This window comes from Podarcis melisellensis (genome assembly GCF_964234715.1).
Source record: "Podarcis melisellensis genome assembly, chromosome: 6".
In the NCBI taxonomy this organism is placed as follows: domain Eukaryota; kingdom Metazoa; phylum Chordata; class Lepidosauria; order Squamata; family Lacertidae; genus Podarcis; species Podarcis melisellensis.
In genome coordinates, this window is record NC_138538.1 from 31,062,760 (window position 1) to 31,073,835 (window position 11,076).

Here is an 11,076-nt window from a genome sequence, read left to right on the forward strand (position 1 = left end):
GAGAAAGCAGGCTGAAATCACTTAGTGATGACAAGGGAATTGTATAGCTGCACCCTCCCAGGCAGAAAATCAACCCACAAAGGTAATGGTAGACATAAATGGCAGTGTTGCAGGCTGGCCTTGCCTTCAAGGCAGTTGGCATTCCACACAGATGGATCCCCCATATTCTCTCCCCTTGTTACTCTCCTGTAACTGTACATTTTGGAGAACTAAGAATTATGCCCATTATTTCAGGATGCAAAAGATTAATTTTACCTGCACTCGCTTTTGACCTTAAGACGGGTCTCAGAAATCTTTCAGCTTTCTTGGGATGTTTAAAAATTTGCCTCTGTATACTAGGCACATCATTACTTTCTCCAATTCTAGCAGAACGACTGCAGGAAGACAATTTCCAAAACTATAACACATTTAAGTTAGAGGACTATTATGGGTGGCACCAAACGCATTGGCAGACCAACTCTGTGTTACAAAGATGTCTGCAAACGTGATTTGAAGGCTGGCAGCATCAACAACCGCAGTACCTGGAGACAGGCAGCCAGGTCGTGCATCCATTGCAGTGGCCGGAGGAGGAATGACCACTGGGAGGAGTGCAGAGAAGAAACGTCATGGTGCATCTTCAGCATCATAACCAGGTACCTTCATCTGCCCCAACTGCAACAAAACATGTCTCTCCTGTATTCTCACCTTCAAGCTTTCTTTTGCAGCTAATCACTCTTAATATGCTGTTGTTGGCATCTGTCTGTGTTGGTAGACAGATTGGTCTCTACAGCCACAGCAGGCGAGGTAAAGTGAAGTCACTGTTAGAAATTTACCTCGCCTGCCGTGGCTGTAGAGACCAATCTGTCTACCAACACAGACAGATGCCAACAACAGCATATTAAGGGTGATTAGCTGCAAAAGAAAGCTTGAAGGTGAGAATATGTTTTTTTCCCCAGTTTTCAGGTGACCATAAACTATATAAAGAAGAACAGCCATATAAAATGGGATAAAATGAGTTTTTTGACATGATTGACAGCTTCCCCTTCAGAATCAGTAAAGTGGCATTCAAAACCCCACAATGCATTAACATTTCTTACAGCGTTCCCTGAACCTTAGGGAAATGACCAATTTAGTACTTTAATTCCTGAAGTGGCAGAGCTAAGGCAGAAACCCATGTTTCTATATTTTCACCCAAAGATCTGAAACTCCCCCCCCCCCAGGGTTACAATATTTCTTTTGGACTTAATAATAAAACCCATTTATGAGTTTTGAGGTCCAAATTATAGGACCAAGGTATTTTAATATGCACAAAGCATTTCCCCCCTCTTCTATATACTTTTAATCTGATTAACTTTTCAGGAAACAGAGAACTTAAAACATTCAGGTGCATGAGTTCATATAACTGATACTGCCAGAATTGTATAGGGAAATGTACTCAAACAAAATGTTAACGGAAGGGGGGGGGGACTGAGAATCCTAATGCCTGCCTGAAACAGTTCACTGGATTTTTCACATTAAAACTATAGGTGGAACAAATATTCTAGAAAACTCATCTCTGTTCTGGGAAATTGAAACAGTTGGCATTTTATGTACCACCCTGGAAGACAGTGGTCAGAAAGCCTATTGCTGTCATCGGAAAAATGTTTCTTACTTTGTTTCAATTTTTTCTAGCTTCAGCTATGAAACACTATTTAATTCCTTAGTCGGCTATATTAAATAATTTAATATGTAAGAATCTGAATGCAGTGAACAGAACTAACTTTTCCTGTTGGATAGATGAAAGGGGTAAACCAGCTAACACTGGCCTGATTCACATGGATTATTAAGTCATTTTTTAGTGTTCTGTGTGAACATTGCCCAGTGGCTCAACTATGGCGCGTTTGTAGCCAACAAACCACAATCTGATGCCATGGCCTGTTGTTGGCTTATGAATCTTGATTTGTTTTAACTATGACTTGATATTATGTGGAAAACTAGCACCCTTCCTTAACCATGGGATGTTTGGCCACCTAACCTCAGAGCTCATCAAGCTACAAAGGTTCAAGTAGCTGGAAAACAAACCAAGCTTCAAATAAATAAGCCATGGTTTGTTGATTGTCTGTGGGACAACTGGTAGCTACAGTAGCTCATGGTTTCCTATACAAGCCATAGCTTAGTGTTGCATGTGAAGCGGATCAGCCAAGGGGGGCAGGGAGGGGCAACTGCCCCCCATCAATAAAATTCAATAAAAATACATAGCAAACTGAGGTTCTGCCCCCCCCCCCCGCTGCTAACAAAAGGCCTGTCCCCCCTAACAAAAATCCTGGCTATGCCCATACTTGGATCTATCTTTAATGTATTGCCCCCCAAATGCCTAATGTTTTCAATAATCAGTCACTGATACAGCAGACAGGAATTCAATATCAAAATTATAACAGATTATGGCAAGGTGAAAGAACATGGACTACATAATAAGAATGTGTTTAGTGGAGGTCTTTGGTTAACTGCCAAAAACTGGTAAACTGATGTATCCAATTTAGATTGATATTAGACAAACTATGATAGACGTTAGCATACATTACAGCCTAATTGATCATGCTATTCATACACACACGTATGCTATGTACAAACATATCCCTAAATAATAAAAAAGTAACACAGGACGGTATCCAATGAATTAGTTATGTTAGAGCAAGGATTTCGGGTTGTATAACAGAACTTCTCTCCTCCCCCTACACCCCTAGACCTATTCTGTGTCATCCCCCCCCCCCCGGAGAATATTTGTGGTGTGTATGAGAGGGAAAGAGAGGAAGGGGAGCTCCACTGCACAAACACAAATCATTGTGCTAATGCAACTTATTTTGTTAGATGCTACCCATAATTTTGGAAACATTAAACAGAACTTGCTGTGGAGGAAAGGTATTTAATAACACTTTTAGTAGCTTCTTCAAAACTACTAAAGTCAAAGCTACTTCAAAGTCAAAGAAAACCAAACTTAAAGATGAAAATTATTTTTATGAAGACATCAAGTCAATAGAGTAGAGGACAATGTTTAAAGCTTCTCAAAATACACTAAGAACAGAAATTAATAACTGAACCGAAAAGGAGAGAGCAGTAACCACACAACTCAACATTACTGTGATTATGGAGAAAGTTACAGTTACAGTATTTATTTACCTCTTTAAAATAGAAGCTGAGACATGGACTCCTAATGACCCAACAGAATATTTTAACATGATCATCTCTTCACTCTACAGTTAGTGTTAGAAACTGCATGATATTGTGAATCTTATGGTTAGAGTAAAATAGCTGTGATCCAAAGAACCACATAGCTGGCTCCATACACCTGAGGAGGGCTGTGCTAAACACTTCTTCCAGCATTTTGTATTCCCCATAAGGATTGCCTCAGTTGACCAGTAGCTTGAAGCAGGACAGCCATAACTGCTCTGCAACAATTTCAGTTTCATGGATATTTAAATAATTTATATTCTCTAGCATTATATTTTAATTATGAGCAGACAAACTGATACATGAAGGAAAGCTTCTATGAGTTCTACAATGCATGCCTCAAATGACTAACAGCCCAGTCTCAACACTTGCTGCATCAGCAAACAATTCCTTCAGATGGAATATATTGACTGCTGTTTCAACATGTCACAAAAAGGATCTGGGCAGATAAAAAATTCATTATCACCTAAACTGACTTTGGTTCACATCCGTGTTTGGATTATGGGAAGAACTATGGTGTAATTTCTGTTGGATGAAATCTTTCTGCTATTGTCACTCAAGACAAACTCAAGAGTTTGTGTAAGGGGAGAAATATTTTTGTTTCAAAGGACTACCAACCACCAACAAATGTCTAGCAATGTAAAGTGAACTTTAGAATATTCAGAGATTTGAATTAAGGCTCAAAGCAAACAGGCAATTGCCCTAAAAATGGCAATATATATATATATATCTTTGTATTTACCTTTTAGGCCTGTTTCAACAATTCACATAAGCGCCTAGTAGAAATATCATTTATGGAAATAGCAGGATTTACCTGTATACAAATGGGTCTTACTCAAGAATGCCAGAAAGCTACTTTGCAACTACTCATTTCTAACCTAGCATTACATCCTCTTCAAGGAGACAGAGCAGCTTCAAGCCTAATGATAGAACCACCCTGTGCTAGTTAATGTCACCCTACACAGCAGCTGCACCTTGCGTTCATTGATCTGATGCTAAAGTCCACAAAGTACTTAGTACTTCAGTACTTAGCAAGTGCATATAAAGTAAAGCACCAAGGACTTCATGCATCTGTAGACTGTCAAACCCAAGGGGGGGGGAAGCTATACATTTACTTGAAAATTGCATGCCTAATGGTACCTGTAGTATATTTGCCTCTCATTTCTATTGCTTATGAATTGCTTATGAGGATGGCTTTTCTCTATACTTTTCATACACGGCTATGCTGCCTCCACAATACAATGCAACAACAACCACTATGAACCTGTGCCAGGTAGTGTGTACCTCGCCCATTAACAATATAATTCAGGGCTCGAGACCCAACTATTCATTCAAACATTTCTATATTCGAATAGATTTCTTGTAAATACTTCTATAAAACAAGCAAATTATGTCATATTATTTTCTATCATTTGAATGAACTTGAGAATGGTAGCTACTCCTAGTGCAAATGGCTTGAGAACTAATCGTTCATACTTCATGAAAAATGGCACCCAGGAGGACATATCTAGTTTAAAAAATACTTGGATAAATACTTCCAGTTACAGATAGGTAGCCGTGCTGGTCTGCCATAGTCAAAACAAAAAAAAATTCCTTCCAGTAGCACCTTAAAGACCAACTAAATTAGTTCTTGGTATGAGCTTTCGTGTATCTGAAGAAGTGTGCATGCACATGAAAGCTCATACCAAGAACTAACTTAGTTGGTCTTTAAGGTGCTACTGGAAGGATTTTTTTTTGTTTGGGGTAAATACTGTTAATGACTCTATTGTTTCAATTCATTTTATGCTTCTTTACATCTATGTTTCTAGCTTTCCTTTCCCTCCTCTACTCTTCCCCTGCTCCATATCATAAATCCAGATAGCATAACTGCATAGTTTTACATATATTTATTGATTGCATAGCATGTAATTAATCTATTGATCATTCACATTGTCAATTAAACTTGGCTCTATTAGCCTATGTTTGCAACTAAGGCTGTAATCCATCTGTCCCCTTCTGCTTGTCAGTGGGAGATGGAAAGCAGAGCTCACTCCATCAGCTCTGCTGTGACAGACCAGCTCCATCAGGACTCCTCTCCCTCAACTTTCACCTTGAAGCAGCCATTTCATCAGACTGCCTCTGTGAGAAAGATAGGAAGCAGGGCTCATTCCATCAGTTTGCCACCAGGCACCTCTTACCTCTGAATTGTCCCAGAAGCTGGTCATTATAAGAACAGCTGTTTAAGAATTGGGGCCTGAGTTTGATTTTGTGTGCAGGAAGGGACTATATATCTATCTATATCTATATCATCTATATCTATATCTATATCTATATCTATATCTATCTATCTATCTATCTATCTATCTATCTATCTATCATCTATCTATCTATCTATCTATCTATCTATCTATATATATAGTATGGGAGCCTTTTTGGCTAAAGAGCAGGGTACAAACGCTCTAAATAAATATATAAATCCTAACCACTGCTACTAAGAAGTCAGTCCCATTTAATTCAATGGGGTTTACTCACAGTTAAATGAGGTTGGGATTACAGTATAAGACTGCAATCCTATACCCACTTACCTTGGGGCACATCCAACTGAACTTGGATGGGAATTACTTCTGAACAGATATGCATATATTTCACTGTAAAGGAGGATCTCTCTGCAATTGCAACCCTGCATCCAGTTACTCAGGTACAGAACTCATTAAATTAAAGGAAACTTAACCATGCATAATTAAGGGCAGGAATGCATCCACAGCTATCACACAGCACTACCACTGGGGGTGCACACATGCCATGGTAGTTTCTCTGCTCATAGAATCCTATCCAGAGAATGTTAGGCTACAGTCCTACACACATTTACATGGGAGTAAATCCTATTGAACTGAATGGAATTCCTTCTAAGGAAACATCTTTAAGAATGTACTATTTGTTTCACTTAACATTAGCTGTGATGTGATCCACTTGTCCCATGGATTTCAAACGACCAAAATGTAACTTTCTCCAAATTGGGGCCACAGAACTGTAGCATATTAAATGTAATTAGCACAAGCTCCTTCATTACAGGAACATTCACCTGCACATACACACCCAACTCTACAGATCAGCCTTTCTCAGCCTAGGGTCTCCAGATGTTGGACTACAACACCCATGATCCCTAGCTAGCAGGACCAGTGGCCAGGGATGATGGAACTAATGGAACTTATTTCAGCTACTTTAGGCATGCCCAAATGCTTGGCTGCACCCATAATGATACAACATCCCCACCCCATCTCCCAAACTACTTTAGAAAGTTTCCTCAGTCGATGGATGTGCAAACCTGCCAATTCCACTTTCTCTTTCTTCCAGTCTTAAATTCAGTTATCCATATCTGCACATCAGCTTGAGATTTATTTATTTTTAAAAGTTCATGAAAATTTGGCCTTTTTGTACAAATTTCTCCTAATACAGTACACACTCTTGTATGTAATATTGCCTAAAATATACCTTTTTTGCCAAACAAATTTCCCTAATGCATTTTGTATGTTATTTTCAAGAATATATACATTTGAATGCACGTTTTACTAGAGTATATGCATTTCTGTACATAGCACTTGTCTGAAGGACAGCGCTGCAAGATCTGGGAAAGTGCTTATTTCGAAGAATGGTTGTTCATGTATTGCTGCAGAAAACGTGGATTAGGCAGATTTGCTCTTAAATGCAAACAATAAAAATTTATTCCTCTGTCCTATCTCAGGGTCAATAGTGGCTTAGAATGTGATGTGAGGGGCTGCTGCTGCTGTTAGAGCAATGTCAGCTACAAGATCCTTGGGGTATCTCACCAGCAGCCATTGGTCAGTAACAGTCAATGTTAAGAAACAGACCAGCAGTTCCCATGTATCAGAAGTTTTATGCACAGGTTTGCTAGCCTGTCACTGCTCTGGGAAGGTTCTACAGTTGCAGTTAACTGGACTGTCCTTACCTCCTACCCACCTCATTAATTTAACCCTTCCAAATCGGTATATTCAAGACCGAGTAGGTAATAACACTCAGCTATATTGACAAACAAAACAGCACACCTCATTTAACTGGCCAACCTCATCCTAAACGCTAAAATGTGCATTGTCAACCATGCATATCTTCGTCCTTAAAAGTTGTGCCTGGCTGCATTTTCACACCGTGTTTTTCTATTATTCCTATTATTGATGGAAGGCATTAACACTGAGACATGTACCAAACAACACCATTAAAAGCTAGCAAAAGGAAGAGGGTACAGGAATATAATTACAGACCCAAAATCAACAGCACCATTAACGTTTAGGCAGCGCCGTGCTTCTCCCTCTGTGCCTGCGCTGCTGGCCACAAAAGCGGTGCATGCTGCTCAATAACATGTATGCACGTTCCTATATACTGGCAGATCTTTCCCATGAACGCACCATTAGGGGCGTAAAAGAAAGAACATTTTCGAGTCGTCCCCCCGGGAGAAGCTGGCTCACATGTTTCATGTGCCCGTTTCCATTAGAGCAGGGCACCCCGATTCACCTTTTCCTCCCTCGCGCATCCTAGCCACCGTCCTCCATGGCATTCCCCCTGACCCCCACAATCGCCGCCGCCGCCCCTTATTCCCTGCAGGCGGAAGAGAGCAGCTCAGGCCCCTTCCCCTGAGGACCCCACGCCAGACCTCCGAGGCAGCGGCACCCAAACATATCTCCCCCCATCAGCAGCCTTCCTGGAGATGCCCACTCCTTCCTCTGAGGGAAGGAAAACAGCCAACAGCACCCCCCCCCCCAGGCGCCGGGAGGAGCCCCTCGACCCGCGTCCACCTTCATTTAATTGGAGACAACGCCGCCGTGCCAGGAGGAGAGCGAGGAAGGGGGGCACCCCAGCAGCCCCTCCCGTCTCTGCCAGCTTTGCCAGCCTGGGAAGGCGAACTGGTCCAGCTCCACCTCGCCTCCACCTGCCCTCCCCTTCAGCCGGGGGGCGACCCAGCAGGCCGCTCCCCCCCCCCCCAGGTTGCCGTGCCCGGGGGCTGGGAGCGGGGGCGACGCCCGGGGATGGAGAGGAAGGAGCCCTCCGGGCGGCAGCTTCCCATTTGTCTCCCTCACAGCACCCACCCAAGCAGGCGGCTCGCCGCTCCCTGTCCCTACCGGGCCGACGCTGGTGTCCCCAGAAGCGCAGAGCAGGGGGGCGCAGAGGAGGAGGAGCAGGCGGCGGCACCCCCAGGCAGGGGCTCCACGGCATCCCCGCTGCCTCCGCTCCATGGCGGGGCCCATCCCTGCACCTGCTCAGGCAGGGAGAGCAGGGCCTGGCCGACCGCGCATGCGCCCGGCCACAGAGGTGGGAAGGGGACGCGATGCAACTCAACCTCGCTGGTTCCTTGAGGTAATCGCGCGCGCGCGAGCGCGCAAAGACAGGCACACACACAGAGACGCACACGCAGACGGTGCCCACCGCCCGCCCGCCCTGAGAGCCTCCTTCCCAGGTGGCGGGAAAGAAAGGTTTCCGTTCCAGGTCTCCCTGTCTGAAGGGCGCGCCTTGGAGAAGCTCGCCAAGGGTGGGCACCATGGGTGGCAAACGCGGCGCCGCTTGAGGAGAAGGGCGGGCGGGCGAGGTTTGGTCTTAGACCGGGTTGGAAAGACGACACTCAAAAAAAAAAAAAAAAAAAAGAATAAGGCTGAAGGGCTCCAAGATGCTCGCCAAAGCATGGGGGGAAGTATCAGCAAGAGAACGGGCTCTAAAGTTCTTTTGGCGCGCAATCCTCACCATGCCTACTTGGAAGTCAGTCCTTTTGAATTCAGTGGCGCTTGCAACCTTAGATATCAAGTGTCTTGATTGCAGGTGGTCACCGTGTGAAAGTTCCTGATGCTGTTATCCTGGATTATTCAATCTGAAATTATCCACCACTGGCTACCCCTTTAAAACGTCTTTGGTATTTTTTAATACATGCAGACTTGAATTACAACCCAATTCTATTAAACACAATGACTAAGTAACATTGTATAATGGAGCGAACTTTCAAGTGATTTTTTTTCATTATTATCCTTTTTACTTCAGTCTCGGAATCCCTTTATTTACTAGTAAATTTGCTTCAAGGTGATGCTTATCACTTCCATCTCCCTAATTATTATGACCAGTGCTTTTTTTTCCTAGAAAAAGAGGTGCAGTGCTGGTACTGAGTACCCTTGAATACCCCTTGGGAAAAAGCACTGATTATAATTATGACCCACCCCCCACAGAGGTTTAAGTGTATTGAGAGATAACCTAAGTAATTTTAAATGTGCAAACTTGTGGCTCTCATACCAAGTGAGAAAGCAGGGGTAAACCAAGTTCTGAGCAGTGGCATAGTGTGGGGGGTGCAGGGGGGGGCCGGCCGCACCGGGCGCAACATCTAGGGGTTAGGGTTAGGGGGCGCAAATCCACGGGTTAGGGGGCGCAAATTACTTGCCTTGCCCTGGGTGCTGACAACCCACGCTACGCCACTGGTTCTGAGAAATATCGTTTAGCTTTTTCATTCTAGATATGGAATGCTAAATTAGCAGGTTAGAGATCTATGATGACTGTGGCACAATGTCATGGTCTGGTTGGACGCAGACGAATGGTGGGAGGAAGGAGCTGGAGAACCACCAAGAGAAGGCTCAAGCCCAGGGAGGAGTGATGGGACCACCACTCCAGTTCTCCTATTCTCTTAAAGGTGGCATGGAGGACCAATTGTGCTGAAAGAGACAGAGAGAGACCCTCTTGATTTAAGTGCAGCCATGATTGCTTCTCTCTCTGTCAGACTTTGCTCGCAAGCAGCATGACCTATTTAGCTGGTACCTGCTCTTCTTAGAAAAAGTTACACTGTTAACCTGACACACTTTGTGGTTGGAAGTTTACTGTCAGTGTCAAAAAGGCAACGTCCAAGGTGGTGGTAGAAACCTGTGGAAGCCTGCTTTTTAGGGACCTAAGCCTACTCCTAACTGAATGCTGACCAGAGTGTTTTTCCATTTCGATACCCATGTCTAAGTTGGATGCTAATTAACAAGTTGAATGCTTGTTTTTAGACAATCATTTATGTATTTCTATGATCACGCATGTATGTGACCAATAGGTATCACGATCATACTTTTTTTTTTCATGTAACAATGTATTGGGACCTTAAAGGCACTCTGAGGAGTTTTTGGGTGTTAAACCTATTGAAATAGATCTAGAAAATCAGTTTCCTCCAAGAACACATGGATGTGGTCTGCAACCACCCACTCAAGAACCTTGCCCAAGGAGGAGAAATTGGCAACTGGCCAGTAGTTACTTAGATTTTCCAAGTCCAGGGTTTCTTGAGGAATGGTTTTACCACTGCCTCCTTCAAGCAGGCAGGGACTACTCCCTCTCACAAGGTGGCATTCATCACCTCCCTGCCTAGCCAGCTGTGACCTCCCTGCTAGTTTTCAGCAGAATCACTCCAGAGCCAGTCACCTTGGTCACTTAGTCAGACCTAGTGTAAACCCCACTATTAAAAATAAGTGCTTTGCTCCAGTAATGGTTACATTTGGATAATAAGTTATCTCTCTCACAGGGCTTATCTGGAGGTTCAGAGTACATTGTCAGCAGTATGCTGATGACCCTCAGCACTATTTCTCCTTACATCTTCAGGTGAGGCAGTGGAAGTGCTGGACCAGTGTCTTGCCTCGGTAATGGACTGGATGAGAGCCAATAAACAGGAACTCATTCCAGATAAGACTGAGGCACTGTTAGCGGGTGGTTCCCTAGACCAGATGGGTGGGAGACCGCCTGCCTCTTGATGGGGTTACACTTCCTCTGAAGGAGCAGGTTTCTAGCTTGGAGGTACTCCTGGATCCATTGCTGTTGCTCGAGGGTCAGGTGGGCTCAGTGAGCCAGAGTGCCTTCCATCAGCTTCGGCTGGTGGCCCAGCTACACCCCTATCTAGAC

At 43.7% G+C, this 11,076-nt stretch overlaps 1 protein-coding gene across 2 annotated transcripts in view; it reads right to left on the minus strand.

The window, feature by feature from the left end:
- MMP24 (matrix metallopeptidase 24) overlaps nucleotides 1–8,500 on the minus strand; it is a 32,849-nt gene extending 24,349 nt beyond the window's left edge. The window contains exon 1 of one of the 2 annotated variants that reach the window (XM_081914422.1): nucleotides 8,265–8,500. In XM_081914422.1, the coding sequence (XP_081770548.1) occupies nucleotides 8,265–8,423 (159 nt within the window). In that variant the 5' untranslated portion in view covers nucleotides 8,424–8,500. The remainder of the gene's footprint in view (nucleotides 1–8,264) is intronic. The other variant, XM_081914423.1, reaches the window with a different exon arrangement.
- Between the last annotated feature and the right edge of the window lie 2,576 nt (nucleotides 8,501–11,076).